Source organism: Trachurus trachurus, assembly GCF_905171665.1.
Source record: "Trachurus trachurus genome assembly, chromosome: 5".
In the NCBI taxonomy this organism is placed as follows: domain Eukaryota; kingdom Metazoa; phylum Chordata; class Actinopteri; order Carangiformes; family Carangidae; genus Trachurus; species Trachurus trachurus.
This window is the reverse complement of record NC_139896.1, coordinates 3,540,803-3,565,356: the sequence shown is the minus strand read 5'-3', so window position 1 is coordinate 3,565,356 and position 24,554 is coordinate 3,540,803. Positions and strand designations below refer to the sequence as shown.

Below are 24,554 nucleotides of genomic sequence, written 5' to 3'. Positions count from 1 at the left end.
TTTTCAAACGGTGTGGTTTGTTATGAACGGCAGAAATGCAGATATTGATTGATTGATTGATTGATTGATTGATTGATTGATTGATTGATTGATTGATACTTTAATGATCCCATTGCTGGGAAATTCAGTTTGTAAGAAATCGTGAGCTTAGAATTATAAGGTTCTATCTCCATTTTTTTCAAAATTGAGTTTTTGCATAATATCATCCATTAGTGGTCTGTTAATGCCTGTGTGGTGTTATTTTTAAATTTTCAAAAATTTTTGATTAGTTATTCATAAAATACAAAGGTTCTATCAACCAAAACACAAGCCGAGTTGGAACTTTGATGCTCAATATCTCGGAACTACCCTAAACGGAGATAGAACCTTAAAATTCTAAGCTCACAAAATACAGAATAACATGAGGAGAGGGGAGGAGAAAACGCAAACCCCAGACTATGCTCCAATGGGGAGTACAGTGTGGGAACAAGAAAAAAACACCTCAGCAACAAAGGCACACATAAGTACACATTACAACATGAAAAACTCAGGACTTGCAACAGGGGAGAGAGGGAGGGAGGGTATGATACTGCAAACTTAAAATCACGAATAATTTTAAGTTAAGTAAAAGATACTTGCAGGAAATGATGTTGTTTCGGCAGCAGCAACAAACAAAAGGCCCCATGCATGCAACATATACAGAATACACTAACACAAACATATTGCACGACTCATTGAAAGCATTAATAAATAGATAAAGTAGTACTAAAGATTAAAACAGGGCAGCACCACAGATAAAAGGAGACACAAACATGGTTACTGTAAGATGTAGATGTGGATATACTGTGCTGCTTTCTTGGCCAGGACCCCCTTGCAAAAGAGATTCTGAATCTCAATGGGATTATTCCTGGTTAAATAAAGGTTAAATAAAAAAAAATAAAAAAAGTTAAAAAGCCTAATGCCCATCGTTATTCAAGCTGGAAATGAACTTTTCTATGAAAGTAACATTATAGTTACATTATGCAAATAGTTAAAGTAATATCTATATACGGACAAAATGTCAGTGTTCAAGGAAAAAAGTGTGATAGTTTGTGTGTTTGTCTAACCGTTGTAATTCCCCCTCAGTCTGCGTTGTGTTGACACTTTGTTCAGTGATTGGCTGGACTCTTATTTCCTGTGTAATTGAATGGAAACCCACTGGTCAGTCACATATAAAGAACGGCAATCTCCTGGTGCAACAACAACAAAACAATTTAAGTGAGCACAATGCAGTCGCCACTTTCTGTCATCACTTGTGTTGTGGTACTTGAGACTGGACACATCTTCAAGGTCTTGGTCTTGTCTCGGTCTCAGTCGAGCTGGACCAGTCAAGACCACAGCTTAAAAAACAAAAACAAACACAAATGTCTCCGTGTCACTGTCTCACTTTGGTTTATGTGATGTAATTGCATAATTTTAAGATAATTAAATAGTTACATCGCATCCTGACATACAGCGAGCGAGCGAAACGGCAACGAAAACTCGCGCAAAGGTGTCCTGATATGCAGCGTGACGATTTTGTTGCGACTCGCGAGTAGCCTATATTCTATTGGTTCAGAATCCAAACCAATCAAATTATCGAGGGACGTAAACAAACTTGTGGCGCTATTTTGAGATTCCTGGCATTTCCTGGTTGCTGTTTTTCACATCTTGGAATGTTTTTTCCTCTCATATTCTCCTCTCTCTGATAACTTGCTTGTCAACAGGAAGCAGCGTGTACTTTTCAACCAATAAGAAGTGTTCAAATCAAACTTTGTTCACATTAAATATGGTTTAGATTTTAGATCAAATCATATTTTCTTTGTAGCTGAGGAGGAATAATGTAAATATTATATAGACACATGGTTATTATGAGGACTGGTACTGGATACAGTGATGGTCTTGGAAATGGTTTCACATTGGTTTGGTCTCAGTCTTGACTCAGTCTCGGGTCAGGTGGTCTAGTCATCACATTGAACATAATATCATGTTAGTTGACAGTTTTAAAATAACGCTGTGCTTCATGTAACCTGCTAACGTCACAGTCAGTATTAATGTAGCTGCCAACCAGTGAGAATCCTCAGTACATGTATACAACCCTAATATAAATCTGATTGGCTGTTAAAGTGGTAAGTTAAATCAACAACCCAAAACTCTGTTGAAAACATTTTTTTTTAAAGAGCTGGATGTTGGTTTCTAGCCGTCGTTATTATTGAATGAAAAGAAGCATAAAAGTGAGGAGCAGAAATTCATTTTCTTAAAGACAGCGAGAGGGCGAGAAGATGTGAAAAACGTATTAAATCAGCTTTTAGTTTATCATCCTCCACCTAAAGGACAGAGGTCTCCACGAGCCAGTGGAGGAAAAACGTGAATTTATGATGATGGTCCAGCTCAGTGCCAGGTCCGGCCACCAGCAGCCGCCTCATTCATCCTGCTGCCTGCTCGCCACAGATAACTCTCTGTCTTATTTACACTGCGTTTTAATTACTGCAGGATTAGAGCCACTTTCAACACAGCCAGCCTCTCGTTCACTGGACCGGTCGCCACACAGCAGCAGCAGAAACAGAGAACACGGCTGGTGTTTTTCCAGTAGCGAGTAATAATTCAACAATGACCCCAACGACCTGCTTTTTTTTTTGTTTTTTAGTTTTTATTTCAGTTTCATTCGGAATCATATCCATCATATTATCTGCTGTTTTCTCAAATTTGCAATACAATGTATGCAGTGCTTATTTGATTTGATTTGATTTTGTCTCAAACAAGCACAAGCATAAAAACAAACAGTACTGTAAATGTAATAGAGAAAAAAAAGGCACACTGTGGTGAAGTGGCTGAAGGAAGCAAGTTTATCAAGTTCAGCCCCTTACGTTGTCATAACTTCAAAATCCATAAGAATGTACATACTCCATAAATCTGTACATTTTAGAAGATTAAAACTTTAATATGAAATAGAGCGCTGATTGTAAACATATTAACCGACTAAAATCCTTTCTAAAAATAAATAAAAAGAATAAAAAGAATCATATAAATATATATATAATATAGATTGGATTCAAAATAGTCATATTATCTGCTATTTTCTGAAATGTTCAATACAATGTATCATATGTAGTGCTTATTGGGACATGATAACAATTTTGGCACAACAAAGGAAACAGAGACTGTAATAACAGAAAGGTAAAACAAAATAGAATAAAAAGAATCAGATCAATAATAGAATGGATTTAATATATATAAGTGGTGTATATAGGGGCTCCTCACTGTAACAGCATAGGGCTATGACTGATGTAGTATAGGTACTAGTCAGGAGTTCACCACCCCCTGGACCAGCACCAGCACTAGTCTCACTCACCAGACCTTTCTCTAGAGAAGAACTGCTCCATCTACCAACAGGGTTCACCAGTGACTTGTCAAGGCCAGAACCTTTGCCTTAGACGAAGACGCGAAGGTCCCGTCGCCCAAAAAAAATCCCGTGTATTGCGTCGCAAAAAAAAAAAGTCGCGTATACCGCGTCTCGCGCCTAATCGCGTCCTTGCGTCACGGCCTTTTACACCGCGGACGTAACAAATAAACGGTTACGGTGTGAACGAACAACATAGAACAGGACCAGACGTGGCGTTGTTTCCTCTTTTCACCAACAGCTCCACTCTCCCTTACTTACACTAACTACTGTTATTGTTGAGGCCAGAGAATTGTGGGATTTGTAGTTTTTGACCAATCGCAGGTTGTGCTCTTTCTTTTTTTGTGATTGTCCCGGTTCACACATGTCTTTTTTTTTTTAGGGGCAAATGCGAGTGAAATGCTCGCCCATGGTGGGCATAAGAAAATGTAAGACCTGTCTAAAATTATTTAAGACTTGAACCCAATAATTCAACAAATTTAAGACATTTTAAGGCCTAAAATTTTGATTTTCAAATTTTAGACTTTTTAAGACCCCGCGGATACCCTGTTATTTCATATAAAAGTTTAAGTGCATACATATTTTATGATGCTGTATATTATAATATATTTAAGACCATCTTAGAATTTTCTAATAAATGTAATACTTTTTAAGGCCTTCATTTTAGATACATGAATTTAAGACTTTTTAAGGATCCGCGGATACCCTGAGAAGTTGTGCGCTCGCAGCAGGACAGATAATCAGATGGATAATCGGTAAAGTTAATAATTTCACTTAATGTGGCCATGAATAAATTAATTTCGATGTTTCGCCTGTTATTGTTGCCCAAACGCAAATCTTGAATAGGTCTCTGCTGTTTTCACATTTAAAAAGGTCTTTGGTGTCTTTGTACAGAGACGATATGAGATTTGCTTGTAGGCAGCACTTAAAAAAACCACTGTAACCTATTTTCATACGCACACCAGCCTCGCTTTCAATAAAACACACACTCGCATTCCATAATTGCGATCAGTGAAATATATGAAAACAATAAAATACAATTTTAAAATGAGAGAAAAAAAATCCAAATTCTTCGACATATTTAAACTTTTAAAAAAAATCCAGAGCTTCTGTGCCAAACACCTGAAGTGCAGTCAGCGCTGCGAACAGGACAAGTTCAGCGTGAAATGCTCCTGTTACGAGGGCTGGGAGCTGGAGCCCGACATGGAGAACTGCAAGAGCACAGGTGAGGGTCAGAGGACCAGGCCGAAGGTGGTTAAACACAGAGATTTAAAAAAAAGAAAGAAAAAGTAACGCAATAGTTACTTTCCCTGGTAAGTAGTTACTATTATAATGAAATAGTGGAGTTACTAACTCAGTTACTTTTTGGGAGAAGTAATTAGTAACTATAACTAATTACTTTTTAAAAGTAACGTTCCCAACACTGATTATAACGTCTTATGTCATGTGTCTTAATGCATTATAAACTAGACCTTCATAGAAAGTGTTACCGATATTTTCTCTTCCTTCGGCGCCTTTTGGTGACAGACCCAGTGGAGCCATTGTTATATTCCTACACTTTCTTCAAACATTTCTTCCCAGAATGTTTTCAGTTTTGGGCATTAACCAGAATCCGTGGGTCTGGTTTGTTGCCAGTGTGTGGACCCGAGTTTCTGCAGCAACTTGATGACCTGCTATTTTAACCCTTTATCCTCCACAGATCCTTTCAAGCCTTTCATCATCTTCTCAAACCGCCACGAGATCCGCCGCATCGACCTGAACAAGGGCGAGTTCAGCGTGTTGGTGCCGGGCCTGAGGAACACCATCGCCCTCGACTTCCACCTCAGCCAGAGCGCCCTCTACTGGACCGACGTGGTGGAGGACAAGATCTATCGGGGGAAGCTGTCGGAGAACGGAGGTGAGCGAAACATGATTCAGGAGTTTTCTTTCTTTTATTTTGGAGCTGTTTCTGCCGCGTCATTCTGCTGCGTTTGCATCAGTGGATATCGTCTCTGATTGAGAACGCCATTAAGTCCAGATTAATATGACGGTGACGTATTTTATTTATAACACAGGTGGGTTTTGTGTATATAAAAAAAACTAATAAGGATAAACTATGCTAACGCTCTGGGTTTTATTAGATTCACGGGACTTGTATGAGTCATAAAGTTTAATCCCTAAATACAGCATTGCACATCGCAGGGGGAAATACACTGCAGCTCCTCTGAGATAAAAACATTTGTACTTGCTGCAGAATCAGAGATGACACTTTTATTATGTCTGAAAATCTGCATCTGAAAAAAAAAAACTGCATCGCAGACACAAATATTCAATAAAAACATGGAATATATTGCGGCACGTCGAGCTGAGCTCCACTCTCTCGGTTCCTGCTGCTCTGGGTTTTTCTCGTGACCAGAAAATCAAGATATGAACGAACCCTGTCATCAGTGCAGCAGCAGCAGTAGCAGAGAGAGACTGAGCAGGTCCAGGACTCGGAGTCTGTGCATGTGGTCAGCCTTTGCATTCAGCAAGTGTATGTTTTCATTGCTGCAGAGTAGACAGTGTAATGACTCATCACAAATAATTAGACTTGTCCTTCTGATTAGGGACCTAATGGAAAATGAAAGGGTTTGCAACGGAGAGGCTGGAAACCGTCTTTGGAGCTCTGCAGACAGATTATATAAGGGCCTTTTGGGGGGTTTTGCGGCGTCTCTGCCCCCCTGCTGAGCCTCTACTGTATTTATTTATGCTTTTTCCTTTGTTTTCTCCTCAACACAACGTCTAGTCGCCTGATTAAAAGAGAATTACAGTTCAGTTTGTGATGCAATGTTGCCCCGTGAATCCAAATAGCTTGATTACATTTACATAATTTGTAAATACGGATCAGCGCTGCAGGTTTGGAGAACAACGTGAACCGTTCTGTTGCCGTCAGCAAAATCCTGGTGGTTCGAAGCCGTTTTTATCCAAACGCATTAAAACACTGAGTGTAAAGTCATTAAGAGATTCCAGTGCCCCAGAGGGAAGTTTATTCTATCGAGTCGCAGGATGAGATACGATTAGATCAGACGACTGCAGCGGTTTCTAACAACACTGGAGGACACAAATCTAAATGCAGAAGACAGAACGAGATAATTGACCGTCTCGTCTCGTCTCTTCTCCTCTCTTTCCGTCCGTCCGTCCTTGCAGCTCTGACCAGCTTCGACGTGGTCATCCAGTACGGGCTGGCGACGCCCGAGGGTTTGGCCGTGGACTGGATCGCTGGGAACATTTACTGGGTGGAGAGCAACCTGGACCAGATCGAGGTGGCCAAGCTGGACGGCACCATGAGGACCACGCTGCTGGCCGGGGAGGTGGAGCATCCTCGAGCCATCGCCCTCGACCCCCGGGACGGGTAACTAACCACTCTTCTGCTCCGCCCTCGTATCAAACCGAGCTCAATTATCTAGGAAGGATAAATGTTGAAGTACAGAAATCTCAGAACTACTGGTTTTGCACACTGATAAATGTAATTGAATTGAATTGAATTGAACTTTATTGATCACAAGGGAGGAAAATTATTTCCAGCATCACATTAAATAGAAAAAAAAAGCAAAACAGTATGTAAATAGACAGATAAAAGTATCCTCACCAGTTAAATCATGATCACAGTTGTTTAATTTTCATGTTTTGAAGACAAAGTTACAATGCCACAACAAACAGAACAATACATAAACTCAGGACAGGTCACACCTACAGTCTGCAAAATACCACAAAACCAAACTCAAACAAAATACAGACAGACCAACACAGTATATCATGGTCCTGTAATAAAAAATCATATACAGTATTTTCCTCATTTTGCGTGATATATATCAAGTCAGTGTATCATCCTATATGATAATAACTCTTCATATGCTGCTACTTGACCTAAACTAGTGACTTCCATTCCCTAACAAGTATCTCACGGCTGTATGGGTCCACACCTAACAACATAACAATACACATAATACATGTCATTTTGCAACGGTGCAACAAGCCCTGTGTAGTTGTATTAATCTAGTCCTGATCTCTCCACAGGATTTTTTTAAAAAAGGTTTTGCAAACTAGAGCTCCACTCTGTATTTATAAGTCTGCCTCCTGCACCTTTTTATTGTTGTAATAACGTTGTTGCACGCGCCTCTGCAGCATCCTGTTCTGGACAGACTGGGACGCCAGCTTGCCGAGGATCGAAGCTGCATCCATGAGCGGAGAAGGCAGGAAGACCATCCACAAGGAGACGGGGAACGGGGGCTGGCCAAACGGACTCACCGTGGATTATCTAGAGCGTCGCATCCTCTGGATCGACGCCAGGTCAGACCGACAGAGAGACATAAAGACACTCCAACCGACCTCTTTGTTCGATGCTTGGACTGAATATTGTGTTTGTTTGTTTGTTTCTGCAGATCTGATGCCATCTACTCGGCCAAGTACGACGGCTCGGGGCTCATCGAGGTCCTGCGGGGACACGAGTATCTGTCTCACCCCTTCGCCGTCACCATGTACGGGGGGGAGGTTTACTGGACCGACTGGAGGACCAACACGCTGGCCAAGGCCAACAAGTGGACCGGCAGCAACGTCACCGTCGTCCAGAGGACAAACACTCAGCCGTTTGACCTGCAGGTCTACCATCCGTCCAGGCAGCCGCAGGGTGAGACTCACACTGACGCTCCTGCTCTTTACCGCTTCTTAATGATCAGTTCCTCTGGTTTTACTATTCATAGCTCTGTGTTTGAGTAAAACGAACACTTTTGTTTCATTCTGACATCATTTCTCCCAAATTGTCAAAAAATATTGTCATTTAGAGCATTTATTTATTTACAGAAAATGGCAACTGGTCAAAATGACAAAAAAATTCTGGTGTTTTCAGACCAAAGAAAACAAGTTAATATTAATTTTAAAACAACACAACACTATGTTTTAAACTTAGGAAGAGTTTAGAAATCAACATTGGTGGAATAATCCCAATTTTTAATCGCAGCAGTGTTTTTAAAATGTATTTATAATTTTCTTCCTCATTAAATATGATTTGGTTCATGTGATCAGCTAAGTAGAGTGAGGTGTGCTTGTGTTGGAGTTCAATAGACACTGGAATCAATGGCTGCCACATGTAGAGATAAGGCTGATTTATTAAGAACATTTTGGAGTGGTCGCTTTATTTTTTCCAGAGCTGTATATATAAGTTCTGTAAGAATGTGTTTGATCTTTTATCCTCTGCAGCTCCAAACCCGTGTGCAGCTAAAGATGGGAAGGATCCCTGCTCTCACCTCTGCCTCATCAACTACAACCAGACCTTCTCCTGCGCCTGTCCTCACCTCATGAAGCTGGGCTCCGACAAACGCACCTGCTACGGTAAAACAGGAAGCTTTGTATATTGTATAAATGTCATCAAGTTTTATCATCAAAATAAATAAGTAAATAAAAAAGGAAAGAAAGTAAGAAGAAGCCACATCTTTACAAAAAAAACCTACACTCTCCTCTGTCACACTACTCCTATACAGGTAAACTAGTATGTTAACTTTTTAGGGTTTGAAAAATGAGAAATAATAATAACTAGAAAAATGTAAAATAAGATAAATGACAGATACATATATCTGAAGAGAGAGTCTAATCTCAGAGATCCTTAGCTTAAACGTCAATGCGTCGTTTTCTTCTTTGTTCCTCCTGTAAGATCATGTAAAGGAGATGTGTATTTATTAAACATTTATTTGTTTAAAAAAAAGCTGTAACCACTAACCTGACACTGGCTGCAGAGAGGGAGGTCGTCCAACTCTGAATCTTTTCAACTCCATTGACTCCATAGATAAAATGAGCTGTTCCCTTCAACTAGACTGAGGAAGACAAAGGGGGAATTGAAGGATTTTTCTTTCTGTTTCCGGCCTTTATTTTATTCTTCTATATCTCCTTTGAGTCGTCTTCCTCCACAGTTACATTGATAGATAGATTCTTTATTGTCACTGCACATTTCTACACAAAGAAATGGAGTTCGCCATCGGCCCTCAACTTAGCAGCCTCATAAAAAGTAAATACATTATGAATATTAAATCAAATGTAAGAAAAAATAACTAAGAATAATAAATCTGTGTATCTTTAGTGACTGTGTGCACCTGTATATGATGACTGCTGACTGACCTGGCTGTAGAAGAAGGAAGTATCAGCCAAATGAGTAAATAAATATATGATGTGTGTAGATGTAAGCATGAACACACACTTTACATGAATGCAGTTACCATAGAGGAAACTACACTCTGGTTGAATGCCACAGTGTGATCCCAGTTTGTGTGAGAGAGAGAAGATTAAAGCATCTGGACTTTTCCTCTCTTTGAGCTGCTGCTGCTGTTGTTGCCGTGACAGCTTGGCAGCGTATCGAGGTGTCCGTTAAAAACAGCAGCTCTGTTTGTTCACTGTGTGGCTTTAGTATTCAGGACGGAGCTTTCTATTATCTCCAGGGGTAATGGGATGGAGAGACCCGCTCTGTCTGATGCAGGCATCAGCCACAAACCTCCACCACACCTCGGCCACTGCAGCCTGACACTGTCATTATCCCCCTCATCCCCTCCTCCTCTCTGTCTGTTATTCAAGCTGTACTCTCTTAAAGTCCCAGTCTGTAACTTATTAGGCTTTTTATTAGCAAAAATCAAATCTGTCTTTCATAAATCCGTATTTCACTGAAGTGGAATCACACCCGCATACAAATGAAAGCTTTCTGGTACCTTAGAATGAGTTGTTACTAGGGAAGTCACGATTATAGATTTTCTTGGTACGATTATTGTCAGAAAAATAATCACGGTATTACGATTATTATGCATCAATAAATTTCACAACACTATGAATGTGTAAAATCAAATATAGTCAAAATATAACTACATTACTGATCTCTTAATATAGGACCAGTTATTAATCCCCCGGGGGAAGTGTTTCAAATATTTAAGTCATTAATTGTCATCGATACCAAACGTTTAAGTTTATTTTAATCATTTTTTTTAAATTACAAATGACACACTAGCATTTAAATTCCTACCAATTAGTTAGATAAATGGACCAGTATCTGTGCATTTACCTTTACTTTGGCGCCACATCTGCCGATACGGTTCCGACATATTCTTTGTTGGAAAGTGACGGTACTAAGGAATCTTTACGATCAATTAATTGTGGCGTTTAATACCGCGATTAATTGTGAAAACAAGTAATCGTGACATCCCTAGTTGTTACAAGTCGTTACAAATACATAAGTGGGCGACGCACCGAACCGAGGCGGCCATGTTGCATCGTGACCGTAGGTAACCACGGAAACGGCCTGTTAAAACTGTCACCACTGTGTAGTGTGAGGAAGGACGGAGGCACTGGTGTTGCATTCAGGTGCAGTCAGGCAGACGGCCGTCGGCAAACCAACCGGATGTCATTTTACTCCACCAGAGAAAGACGGTAAAACAATACCACATCACCATGACAACATATTGTCTAGGGCTGGGACGATATGCTTTTCTCCTGATTCGATTCTTCTACGATTTTTTGGATGGCGATTCGATTTAAATTGCGATTCTACGATATTGCCGATTCTCTCGATTTTTAGTCTTTAGCATTTTTTACATTTATCTGCACACAAATACTGTAGGAGCCTATAAATTAACATACTCCATTATAAAGTGAACTTAAACCCTTTTCAAAACCTGGACTCTCTGTATGTAAAAAAGGCGAACAAATGCACATTGCACAATATTTTAAAAGATTCAAAAATTTCAAAAAGAAAAAAAAAAAATCGATTTTTGAAAAAAAAATCAATTTAAAAATCGTCAAAAAAGATATTGCGATATTTATGTGAATCGATTTTTTGTCCCACCCCTAATATTGTCAGGCCTGTATTGTTTTGCCTCGTGCTGGCGGACCACTTGTTTACATAGACGCTTGTTTATCCTGTTACATGCAGCGTCTGTTGTCTGTCTGACAACTGCCCCATTTCACGTGAATGCAACATCAAGAATACGTTCAGATATGCAACCGCACCGCTAGATGGAGGGAATTCCTACGTACTATACCTTTTAAAAGAAATTCTTTTCAACATACTGGGGCATTAAATGTTTGGTTAAATGACTGTTGAGACCAGTGCAGATGTGATAAATCTGACACACACACACACACACACACACACACACACACACAGTCTTCAGAGTCAAAAATGGATTAACGAGCTAATTGGATTAACTGTTTGTTGGAGTAGATTAGATTTCACTCACGGCGGACATTAACGCCTCCTCTCCTCTCCTCTCCTCTCCTCTCCTCTCCTCTCCTCTCCTCTCCTCTCCTCTCCTCTCCTCTCCTCTCCTCTCCTCTCCTCTCCTCTCCTCTCCTCTCCTCTCCTCTCCTCTCCTCTCCTCTCCTCTCTTCCTCCTCTCCTCTCTGTCTCTCTCTGCAGAGTCCCGTCAGTTCCTTCTCTACGCCCGGCAGATCGAGATCCGAGGCGTGGACATCGACAACCCGTACTACAACTACATCATCTCCTTCACCGTGCCCGACATCGACAACGTCACCGTGGTCGACTACGACGCCATGGAGCATCGGATCTACTGGTCGGACGTCCGCACCCAGACCATCAAGAGGGCGTTCATCAACGGCACCGGAGTCGAGACCGTGGTGTCGGCCGGTACGGAGGAGAAGGCACAACACACACACACACACACACACCTTAATAAAAACTCAGTGTTTTTCACATTTTTATGGATATTGGTGCAGATTGAGCAATAACCAGCTTTTTCTTATGATGAGCTGCTCCTGAAAATAGACAGAAAACTGGAAAATTAGGGGTTAATTTCTACTGATTTACACCTCCGAGTGATTTATATTACAAATAATAAGATGGTTTATGTTAAGAAACCATAATACATTTTAATTTATTCATTTACAAAATCATTTTTAAATCCACAATACACAGCAAGACATGATAAAAAGGGTAGAAGCTGTCTGTAGCTTATGAACGGAGGCCCAGAACATCAAACAACAATACAATATATTATGAAAACAATTCCTATTTCTACCTAGATTCTAACCTAACCCTGAAACAACCTAAGGATATTCCATAAGTACAGAGAGTATAAAGTTTAACACAGATTTATTAGGAAAAATTAGTCCAAAAATGATCCGAACTATACTGTAGAGTAGCCAAAGAAGTGAGCACTAACTTTTGTTTTTTGTTTTTTTACTGTTAACTACTGTAAGCCCAAGTATCCAATCAGAGCTCAGTAAGTGGAAGCAGTTTACAGAGAATTTGTGTGGTGGTGTCTTTTTAACTTTAGCCTAAATCTTTTTTTTTATAATTATCTCTATTTCAAACTCTGGACCCAATAAAAAAAACAAAACATGGTTAATGTTAATTAATGTCATAAGTTTGTCTAATGAAGTGTGAATGTGTGTGAAATTACTCTGGATTTCAAGTGTCACATTTATCTGTGTAAAACTGATGGAGTTACAAAAGAGTCGAGAGGTTTAATGAAGGATGAGGAGCTGCAGCTCTCGTTTGTTTCCCTCTGAATGTTTTGTTTTTGGTTGTTATGAACCACGACTGCAGAAAAAAGGCTGATTAATTGGCTCCGTGTGTGTGTGTGTGTGTGTGTGTGTGTATCTTGTTCCAGATCTGCCCAACGCCCACGGTCTGGCCGTGGACTGGGTCTCCAGGAACCTGTTCTGGACCAGCTACGACGCCAACAAGAAGCAGATCAACGTGGCTCGGCTCGACGGATCGTTCAAGAACGCTGTCATCCAGGGACTCGACAAACCGCACTGTCTGGTGCTGCATCCCATCCTGGGGTGGGTCACACACACACACACACACACAGAGAAACACACACTCAGACGCAGAGATGGACAGAGTACTCGACCCCAGTACTTGAGTAAGAGTACAAATACTACTGGTCAAAATTTACTCCGTTACAAGTAGTCAAAAAAGTCAAAAGTCAAAATCATTTATTAGTCTATTAGAAATTTCTCTCGGACAGAGAGCGGTGCTGCTTCACAACAAGACAAAAACAGTACAAAAGAAGAGCTGCAGGAAAATACTAAAAACATACAGTAAAAATCATTAAAGTGCAATATGCCTCAGAGAGTACTAGTGGCAGATGTACGGACACACAAACATTCATACACATCATCATCACACAAGCTGCTCATTCATAAATTTAATGGACAGAGGGATGAACGAGTTTTTGAGGCGATTTTGCCTGCATTCATTTAGTAAGTAAAAGTAGCTCAGTTGACATGTTACTCGAGTAAGAGTAAAAAAGTACTTGTTTCTAAAGGTACTTAAGTATCCAGAAGTACATGCTTTTAAATTTACTTGAAGTAAGAGTAAGAGTAAATTTCTTATTTTTTACATCAATGAATTACTTTTACTATATTTTTTTCTAAATGAATGTAAGGAGCTTTTAACTCTTGTTTCTGAGAATGAACTCTTTGAAAGCAGCTGCACTGATGTGCTGCTTTTAGGGGTTAGGGTTTCCTTCTCTGACAAACACAGCTTGTGTCCAATAGGATTTTAGAAAAAGACCTGAAAGTAACGAGTACTTTTCAGCCTTCCTAGAAATTAACTTGAGTAAAAGTAAAAACATTTGTGTTGGAAATGTATTCAAGTAAGAGTAATAAGTACCAAAGAAATCTAATACTCAAGTAAAGTACAAATCCTCTGGATATGTACTTAAGTACAGTACTCAAGTAAATTTACTCTGTTACTGTCAGGGCCGGTGGCCGCTGGCATAAACCCTCTATGTGGTTGTTTAGGGCCACAGCCGTTAGGTGGGGGGCCACATGATCAGAAAGGTACCGGGGTTCATCAAGTCATTTAAACATCCTGAGGTCTGCACGTGCAGCTATGAGCTTTATATGTAATGTGAAGTCAATATTCAGCTTCTTTTATCTCACATTTGAGACATTTGGTGAAAATAGAACGGCAGAATGACAACATTTGTGCTCAAAAAACAATCTTACAAAATGTCATTTTAGACTTGTTTTCTACACTTATCTATTACTGTATTCATATCCTATTTCAAGCACCAAAACAGTTCATTCTCATGACTGAAGATGTGTTTTCACAAGGGATTTGAAATTTTTCAAAAAGCAGACCTCAAATTTCCAGCATTTGGCCTAAATTATTTCTTTCTACAGTGTTCTAGGACAAATTGGCCTCAGTGTGCTTACAGCGGAGGTTCTAATATTTAGACATAAGTAAAGAGTATTGTTACATCTGCAAGTATCTTAAAAAGATACATTTAAGAAAATATGTAAAAAGTCGAGGAAATGGCCTCAAACCTCAGAGGGCATAAACACGTCTGTATTCAGTTTTAACCAGTGATTTGGTGTTTGCGCTTAGAGTGCAGGGCCACAAACAAAAATCTTGTTTAGGGGGCCACCAACATCCTCGGGCCGGCCCTGGTTACTGTCCACCACTGCTCAGATCAGATGCTGTCCTGACTTCACCTTTGACCTGTGACACATAAACACAGAGCGGCGGCTGTCGGCCCTCACAGCGGTTTGCTATAAATGGCCGCCGCACCGACCTCTGACTGTTCCTTCACTCAGGAAGTCGTTCCCTGGTGTTATCCTCCCCTCTCTCTCTCTCTCTCTCTCTCGCTCTTTCTCTCTCTTTCTTTCTATTTTGAAAGACGCCTCCTGTCCTTCTCTGAGTCTCTGAGTCTCTCCTGAATTATTTAGAGCCTGTGACTCTGTCGCTTTCTGTCGCTATTTCTGTTTTACTGTTTATTTTCCTGCCTTGTTCTGCAAATGTCCTTCTTCTTCTTCTCCTTCTTCTTCCCTCTCTAATTCCTCTTCCCCTTTATTAAACTCCTCGACCTGGTCTCAGCCTCTCCTCTTCTTCTTCCTCTTCTTTACTCTTCTTCCTCTTCTTCCTCCCAGCACCATCTGCAGTTATATATTTAGTTTTGTCCCTGCAGGAAAATGCGTTCCGTGCCTGGATAAAAAAGAAAGGATATTTTCTTAAGGAACGTCTCTGCCTCTTTGTGTGTACTCCTCCTTCCTCTATTTAAAAGACTTAGCCCACTTAAGTGGAGGAATGTTTCCGATCTGAGCGTTGTTGGCATGAAGGGAGAGAGAGAGGGAGGAGGGGAGGAGGGGAGGAGGGGGGATAGAAAATGAGAAGCAGATGCGAGATCCATATGCTGCTGGTGCTGCTGTCCTCTCCTCTCACTGCCCAGAATCTGTTCAGGAGTGGGTGAGGGTAAAAAAAACAAAACAAAAAAAAAAGGAAAAGAAAAAAGAGTCAGTCAGTGCATGTGGGAGTTTAAATGCTGCAGAAACTTTATTTAAAGGGCATGTTAACAAACAAATGAAGGGTGTGGTGGTGGTGGATGTGGTAGGATTTAAGAGGAAGTGGGTGATGGGGCAGAGGATGGACAGATGCAGATAGATCCCCTTTAAATAGAGACTGGGACAGTGACACACACCGTCATATTTTCCTGCATTGTCTGCATATGCGTGTGTGTGTGTGTGTGGTGAGGGACGGTGAGTCAGAGAGGACACTTTTCAGCTGTTTTCACTGCAAAAACTCGAAATCTTTCCAAGAATATTTGTCCTTTTTCTTGTCAAAATGTCTTATTTCTAGTCAAAACTAATCTCTTTCCACTTAAAATAAGACTCATTACCTAAAAATTAACTTGTTTTGAGATAATTTTCATTTGTTTCAAACGACTTTTCACTTGAAATAAATAGAAAAATCTGCCAGTGAAAGGAAGTTTTTTGTGCTTGTAATAAGGAAGAAAAACTTGCTCCACTATCAGATTTTTCTACTTATTTCAAGTGAAAATAGGCTTGAAAGAAGTAAAAAGTGTCTAAAAACAAGCTGCTTTTTATGTTGAGATTTGTTTTGACTAGAAACAAGACAAATATTCTTGATAAGATATTTGAGTTTTTGCAGTGTTCCTGTTTGATTCGTTCAGACTGTATAAATTGTGCAAATCTTCCTATAAAGATCTCACACTGCTGCGATGGGATGTGACTCTGCACTTATTCTCTTGTTAATATTATTTTATTTGACTTTAACTACAAGAGAGGAAAAACTCAGCTACAGCTACAGGAGCAGTAAACAAACCGAGGCTTCAGGTACTGTCGGAGTCATAAGAGCTGTTACATAACGAAGGAAAGAACTGCCGGTGAACTGTTTGCCTCTTTTCTTTTTCCCCCCATGCGATGGAAAGTTGAAATTGATTTCCTCAGATTATGAGATTATTTTACCATTTTGCCTGAAAGAGAAAAAGAGTTTGTCCAGACAGGCTCTTGAGCGATGATGAGGTCGTTGGCCTTTATTGACTGAGACTGAGACTGAGACAACGATGCATCGCTGCCTGCAATAAATCAAAAGTTCTCCCTCGTACTTTCTGCTGATTCTACTCCTCCGTCCTCCCTCCATCTCTGTCCCCTCTGCAGGAAACTCTACTGGACGGACGGAGACAACATCAGCATGGCCAACACCGACGGCAGCAACCGCAGCGTCCTCTTCACCAACCAGAGAGGCCCCGTCGGTGAGCGGTGCACGAGACACGCAGGCAGCACTCCCTGGTGTCGGGGCAGGTGATTTACACATTTTCATTTCATTCTCTTAACCCTTTTTTTGCCGTTTTCCCAGGTTTATCCATCGACTTTGACACGGAGCAGCTCTACTGGATCAGCTCAGGAAACAGCACCATCAACCGCTGCAAACTGGACGGCTCAGGACTGGAGATGCTGGAGGCCGCCAAGGGCAAACTGACCAAGGCCACAGCTCTGGCCATCATGGGTAAGTACAGTACAGTAATGATGCATTTCAACCAGTGATGAGAGAGAGAGAGAGAGAGAAGAGCATCGGTTTCCAACCTTTTTTGGCTCTTGAACCCGTTTTGACATCACAAATTCATGTGCAGTCAATCAAGATGTGTAGGGTCAGGTATTTTTATATGCTGCCTTTTATTTGAACTGGATTTATATTTGAGAAAATGAAAGTATAGAATACAGTTGTTTAAAGGTGCAATATGTAAGAATGTGGCCAAAAACGGTTACTGCAGTCAAATTCAAAACACAGCGATCTGGTTTTTTCTCCCAGTCGTAGCAGCAGCTCAGTGGAAGCAGACTGAGGCTGAAACGCCACTGATGCCGCCGTGACTAGGAGAGAGCGCTAGGTGGCGCAACATGCCAACACGTAAATTCAAAACATAAACATGATTTGCAGTCTGCAAAAAAAGATTTTTAATGCGAATACTCTGGCTGTACTATTGTTGTTGGTGAGTTCATCATGTTATATGAACATTATTCCTGAGTCTCTGTGACATATTAGGAGGATTTTACGGCCAGTTGCTTTAGATTTCTTACATACTGTACCTTTAAAGGAATAGTTCACCAAAAAATTTAATTCAGTCATTAGTGACTCACCCTCATGAATTGAATGAATGAATGAATTCATATTTGTGTCATGCACCAATTAAGGCGCCCAGCCTATAAGGGCTTACAAGACACATTTCATATTTAGACAACAAACTAAATCATCAGAGCACAGGCAAAACAAAAACCACATGGAATTCACGTAAATAGTTCACTTTTTCTTTTTGACCAGGCACTTTTTATGAAAGTAGCTCTAGTAAAGACTTCTTTACTAGAGCTCATCAACCCAGAACAACTCAGGCTTCACATTTAGCATTTTCTGAAACAAAAACTGCCTCATGCTGATGAATATTCCGATATGAGTAGTTTTTTATTCCTCAAAGTGCATCTGGAGACCCGGGAGGCCGGTTCTAGTCCAACCAAAACTTTATATGAGAGTAATACTGTAGGGCCAGTAGGGTTGTGCCGATTGGCGATCCAATCGTCTATCGGCGATTGGAAGGACGATCGGCGATGTTTTGTTTTCTTGGCGATTTTACACACACACACACACACACACATACTCGCTACTTTTTTTTATTGATCCAATGCGCGATCTGTTTGTTTTGTTTTAATGAAGCCGCTCCTCTCGCTGCTTCCAACAGATACTCTGTCAAATGACTGTGTTTCACCAATCAAATGCAGCTACTGGCGACGTCCAATCAGACGGAGCCAGGTAGTCATCTGACCGCACACAATATCTCAGCAGTAAACAGGGTGGCCACTCCGCCTCAAATTTGAGGAAACCCGACGAGGTGTTCACTGATATGCCACAAATAAATTACGTCCGCCACGAATAGATTTTTCGGCTTTCGGCAACGCAATATCGTTCCGTTCATTGATCATAGCGCTCTTTCTCCGTTATTAGCCCTCACACACACACAGAGAGAGAGAGAAGCGCGCATGCATGACAGCATGACAGCAGGGCACGGTAAAAGCTAAACTCATACGCCGCCGCCCACGCCCCCCCCACCCCCGGTCGAACGAACACGTCGGCGATAGATAGGTCTATCGGCGATCTCCTGGGAGGGCGATTGGGACAATCTGAGAATGTCAAAATCGCCCAACACTAAGGGCCAGACACAAAAACGTCCATAAAACTACACAACAACCATTTAAAAGTCCGGTCACGTCCGCGTGCACCAGGCAAATTCAGTCCAGGACTGTTGAGGCTGTAAAAATGTCCTAAATTAGGTTGTTTCCAATAAACTCTGGACAACACTTGGGTTGCAGTGGACGAGCAGGTCAGAAGAGAAAGCACAACATACGTAGTTTTTAGGAAACAGCTCAAAACACATGGTTCAGTAAAAACCAGCTCTGTGAACATTAAGGGTAGTTTATTTATTTATTTATTTCCAACAGTCGGCACTTTACTCATGCACTTTATGCCAGATACAGCCTGATAAATGCACTTTAGTGAATCTCAAATAGCACTTTACGACATTTACTGTCTGATAAATGCACTTTAACATTTCACCGCTTTTTGTTCCCTCCTACTAATGCAACCATTGTGCGATGTAATGACAGACAAACACAAAACAATTGATAAGCATTGCACAAATATATGCTCATTTGTGTTTGTCTGTGACTCTAATTTAATTTATGGACCATGGGACTACGGATATATATATGCATATTTACAACAAATTATTTTTGTATGTTCATTGTTCATGAATATGCAGAGTCCCATTATAAATAAAACAAATAAATAAAAATGAGAAATGATTGCTGCAGAGTTTGGATCTGATCCTGTAGTGTGCCATGTTCCCTCCAGGAGAGAAGCTGTGGTGGGCCGACCAAGGCACCGACCAGATAGGAACCTGTGACAAGAAGGACGGAGGCAACTGGAAGGTCCTGAGGAACAGCACATCGCCCATGATGCACATGAAGATCTACAACGAGACTGTGCAGAAAGGTGCAGAGCCAACTGATCATTTATTTTAGTTAAATCACTAGATCTGTCCTTGTCTGTGTGTTTTGCTGACTTGGACGTTACAGTATAGCGTCTGTTTATCTGGGCCGAAGCAGCAACATCTGTTTATGTCTCCCTGTAACTCCTCTTTGATTTGTTTTGTGTATTTGTTCCCGTGCTGCTTTTTTCTGTTTCCCAGGCACCAATCTGTGCAGCAATAACAACGGAGACTGTTCCCAGCTGTGTCTCCCCACCTCCCCGACCAGCAGAGCCTGCATGTGCACGGCAGGATACAGCCTGCGCACAGGGCAGCAGTCCTGCGAGGGTACGGCTTCCTTACTTTACTCACTAATTTTCTTTATTTTCCGTTCTTTGGGGTGCAGAAAAGCAACAGGAGGAAAAGGCTCGCACACTGATCAGAAATGGCAATGTCCACCAGAGATTAACAGCATCGGTTTCTGACCTTTTTTGGCTCGTGACCCCATTTTGACATCACAAATTTATGTGCAGTCACGTGAACGTAGCCGTCAATTAAGATGTGCAGGCTCAGGTATTTTTATACGCTGCATTTTATTAGAACTGGATTTATATTTGAGAAAGTGAAAGTATAGATAGTATACAGTTGTTTAAAGGAATAGTTAGCCAAAAAATGAAATTCATTAGTCATTAGTGACTCCCCCTCATGCTGATGATGAATACTCCAGAGTAGTTTTTTATTCCTCAAAGTGCATCTGGAGACCCGGGAGGCCGCTTCCTAGTCCAACCAAAACCATAAAACTACACAAAAACCATTTAATATTCCTCCACACTGCTCGTCCGCTGCAATCCAAGTTTTTGTCTTACTTATTTTTGTTTCTTTATTTTATTTTATCACCATGGTTGCACTTTTTTGTTGTTTGATGGACCATTACAGTAAATCTTTGTTGCATCCGTTAATCTCTGGTGGACATTGCCATTTTTGATCAGTGTGCGAGCCTTTTCCTCCTGTTGCTCTCAAATGTTTGTTGGCCTACTATGCACCTGAAAAGAGGATTTTTTTGGACAGCAAACACCTTTTCTCCTTTTTGGGGTGCAGAAACCAATAAAAATGATAAATCAAAGTCTAAAAAAAAAAGTCCCGTTTCTGCTTGTTTGCTGCAGGTGTCGGCTCCTTCCTGCTCTACTCTGTGCACGAGGGCATTCGTGGTATTCCTCTGGATCCTTCAGATAAGTCTGACGCCCTCGTACCGGTGTCAGGAACATCCTTAGCTGTGGGCATAGATTTCCATGCAGGTAAATGAATGAACAAGAAAGAAATAACTGCTGCACTGCTGCATGAAGTATGTGTTAGTGTATCGAGGTGGAGGACAGCTCGGCTCTGTCAGTCTGAGTGTCGTTTGAATGTGTTTTTCTCCAGACAATGACACCATTTACTGGGTGGATATGGGCCTGAGCACCATCAGCAGGGCCAAGAGAGATCAGACCTGGAGAGAGGATGTGGTCACTAATGGCATCGGCAGAGTGGAAGGCATCGCTGTCGACTGGATCGCAGGTGAGAGACATCGCAGATATGTAACAAAAACACATTACACAGTAGCTGCAGTGAACATGAGCTGATAAAATGGGTTTTTAATGTGCATAGTGTTAGTTTGTGGTTTATTTCTCAGACTGTCTGTTACTATGCAACAGGACAGGAAAAGGAGATAAAAGTGAACACAAGGAGAAAAAAAACATGTTTGTTAATATTTATTAATAGTTTTTTTAATAAACACAGTACAAATAAAACAGATGTAACAAGACAACAGACAGGCTCATCGTTTGTCAGGTACACACGCTGCAATGTAGTGAAAGTGTTTGAGTCCCTTATGACTCTGCCAGTGTCCTTCATGGTGCATGACTTTAAGACCAAGGGGAGGTTTGTTTTGTTTCCATCACCTCTAATCCTGTCCAACCAATTTACAGTACAGGTAAAGGAGAAAGTCTTTTATTTTGAAGGAACTCAAGGTCACTTAAAGGGGACCTATTCAGAACAACAGAAACAATAATATGTCTAAGTTGTTAAAATTGTAAAATTATGTTTTGGCCCTTTTGCATTTTGCATTAGTATTCTATCATTTTTGAATTATGTATTGCACTCAAATTATGTAGCACAGTATTTAACCTATGTCTAGGTTGTTCCCTTTGCACTCGTAGGGTATATTCTATTGTTTTAGACATTGTAGGATATATTTTATCACATACTTCCTCTTTATATCCTATTTATCTCCCTGGCACATTTCCCTTTGGAGCATACTGGCACAAGAATTTCCTTCGGGATGAATACAGTTCTATCTATCTATCTATCTATCTATCTATCTATCTATCTATCTATCTATCTATCTATCTATCTATCTATCTATCTATCTATCTATCTATCTATCTATCTATCTATCTATCTATCCTGCTTTTCCAGCTTTTCAGACTTATAAATAATATTTGTTAAATGTTGGATACTTGTTCTCGTGTCGTATCATGAGGTAGGCGTGTATTGAAGTTTCCTGCAGCTCTGAACCGCTGCAAACGCTCCAGTTTGGAGTTTATTTCTCACTTCTGCACATCACAGGTTGAGGGGAAGTTCTCTATATTTTTATCCCTATAATTTGCAGGTTGACATTATATCTAACCGTACGTACGATGATAATAATATGAGATGTGGTGGAATTTAGCGTTTACCGTTCAGAGACGTCTTGCAAAAGTCGTTGCTGCGACGGAGGTTCAGGCTGCGTGTTTGTGTTTTTGTTGTTTGGGTCCAAGACGAACGGTTTTATGGATGAAGTCGATATTTTTAATAAGACGACAGTCAGTCTGATTGACCTGTGTCATAAACTTGGTATTGCGATGGATAGTCCAGTCCATCACTATGTACAGTATGTGTGTATAATCAATCAGACTTTATTTATAGAGCACCTTTCATACAAATGACATGTACAGTAGCACAAAGTGCGTTACACCATAAAAGCAGACAAAACAAAGCAACAATAAAACCCAAAGTCACACAACTACACACACACACGCACACACACATTTATAGAGCTTGAAAGAAGACAACTGAAGCGCTATCTTACTCTCAACAATTTGCCGTGAGGAAACACACAGGGACTGGATAAAACCAAATAAATAAAATGAACTAAAAGTTAGCATAAGTGCAAGGACATGATAAAAATAACTAAAATTATAGTTATACAATAAATAGGCTAAGACTAAAAAGACTATATGTGTATATATTGGATATTAACACATATAGTATGTATGCATATACTATATAGGGTATATTAACTTGATTAATTGTAAGACTCTTGCTTAGATAATCTTAATTATTCTTCTCAGTTTAGTAAAAAAAATGTACTTATCTTATGCCACTTTCTTTCTTTTGAATAAGGTAGGGTCAAATCAGCTGCGGCTTCAGCTTACACTTTTTCGGCCCAACCTGATGTAGTAATCCAAGTGCAAATGTGCAGCACATGCTCAGGATCAGCCAGAGCATCATCATCCTCCTCCTCCTCCTCCTCCTCCTCTGTGCTCCACAGGAAACATCTACTGGACGGACCAGGGCTTCGATGTGATTGAAGTGGCGCGGCTGAACGGCTCCTTCCGCTACGTGGTGATCTCCCAGGGCCTCGACAAACCGCGAGCCATCACCGTCCACCCGCAGAAAGGGTGAGAGGACACGACACCGGCCGCTTCTGCTCCTGTCCTCTCTGTCCTCACTGGTCACTGAGCTCATCCCTGTGTTTCTCTGTGTGTGTGTGTGTGTGTGTAGCTACCTGTTCTGGACGGAGTGGGGTCAGTATCCTCGTATCGAGCGCTCTCGTCTGGACGGCTCTCAGAGGGCCGTGCTCGTCAACGTCAGCATCAGCTGGCCCAACGGCATCTCCATCGACTACGAGGTAAAGCTCAACCGGACCGCTTCGGCTTCTTTTTACATCACTCAGAGTCAATCATAATCCGTGTATCATTCGTTCTTTCTATTTTTAATTGGCAATCAAAAATCCAAAAAATGAAAAAGTGACATATTAAAGCAGAAGTAAGGTGAATATTTGTGTTAATCTAAGTCTTAAATAGTTGTATCTTCCGACAGCAATCACTTCTATAGAGTGTTTGGTCTGAAACACGGGTCTGTCAGTCACTCTGCTCTGCTCTGAGCAGAGGAGAAAACTTTCCTTGTATCCTACAACCTTTATCCAATGAGGAGAGAGAACGGCATAAAGGGGCAGTCCTCTCTGTGTGTGCAGCCAAGGGATGCGCGTAAATGTGGTGACGTAGGGACGAGGACTGCTAACTCCATCGGCTGACAGGAAGTTAGCCAAAACCACCGGATCACTTACTTCTGCTTTAAATAATTTAACGCAAAAAACGAAAAAATGTCTGGTTTTTCATATTTTCAATTTTAGGCTCAGATCAAAAATACGAAATGGAAAAACAGGCAGCAGGACTGAATTTGATTTTAATATTTAATTGTTAGGGTTTACGTGAACCGGAAGTTGCTGATATCGGAGATATCAGAGAGACGCAGTCACAAAGATCATTCATAGTTTTCAGTGGCGACAGCGACAAGACCGGATACTGTACAGAGTTAGCCTAGATATCTAGCTGCACCCTAGCGGCAGCAAATCTCTTTGCTCCGTAGGTGGGTCTAGAAACGAGCCATAGGAACTTTTTGAGTCTCGAACACCGTTTGTGTTCACCAATCACAGCGCTCTATCTGTTTAGAGAGTCGTTGGGCGGCTTAATGCCATGACGACAGACGACGTACATTTTAATTGGCTTGTCAGGCTAACGTCATCCCGCTCTTTGCTCTGATTGGTCGTAGCGCTACCCTATTGGTGCAGAGGCAGTTTGAAA

General features: G+C 40.9%; 1 protein-coding gene across 1 annotated transcript in view; it reads left to right on the top strand.

The window, feature by feature from the left end:
• Nucleotides 1-24,554, top strand: part of LOC310986064 (low-density lipoprotein receptor-related protein 1-like) — a 179,161-nt gene that overhangs the window by 78,353 nt on the left and 76,254 nt on the right. The window contains exons 23-37 of the mRNA XM_083971791.1: nt 5,097-5,294; nt 6,563-6,767; nt 7,541-7,705; nt 7,798-8,042; nt 8,612-8,743; nt 11,805-12,032; nt 13,018-13,192; nt 16,817-16,911; nt 17,016-17,165; nt 19,557-19,697; nt 19,894-20,019; nt 20,835-20,966; nt 21,091-21,225; nt 23,240-23,369; nt 23,473-23,599. Of these exons, the coding sequence (XP_083827917.1) occupies nt 5,097-5,294; nt 6,563-6,767; nt 7,541-7,705; nt 7,798-8,042; nt 8,612-8,743; nt 11,805-12,032; nt 13,018-13,192; nt 16,817-16,911; nt 17,016-17,165; nt 19,557-19,697; nt 19,894-20,019; nt 20,835-20,966; nt 21,091-21,225; nt 23,240-23,369; nt 23,473-23,599 (2,384 nt within the window). The remainder of the gene's footprint in view (nt 1-5,096; nt 5,295-6,562; nt 6,768-7,540; nt 7,706-7,797; nt 8,043-8,611; nt 8,744-11,804; nt 12,033-13,017; nt 13,193-16,816; nt 16,912-17,015; nt 17,166-19,556; nt 19,698-19,893; nt 20,020-20,834; nt 20,967-21,090; nt 21,226-23,239; nt 23,370-23,472; nt 23,600-24,554) is intronic.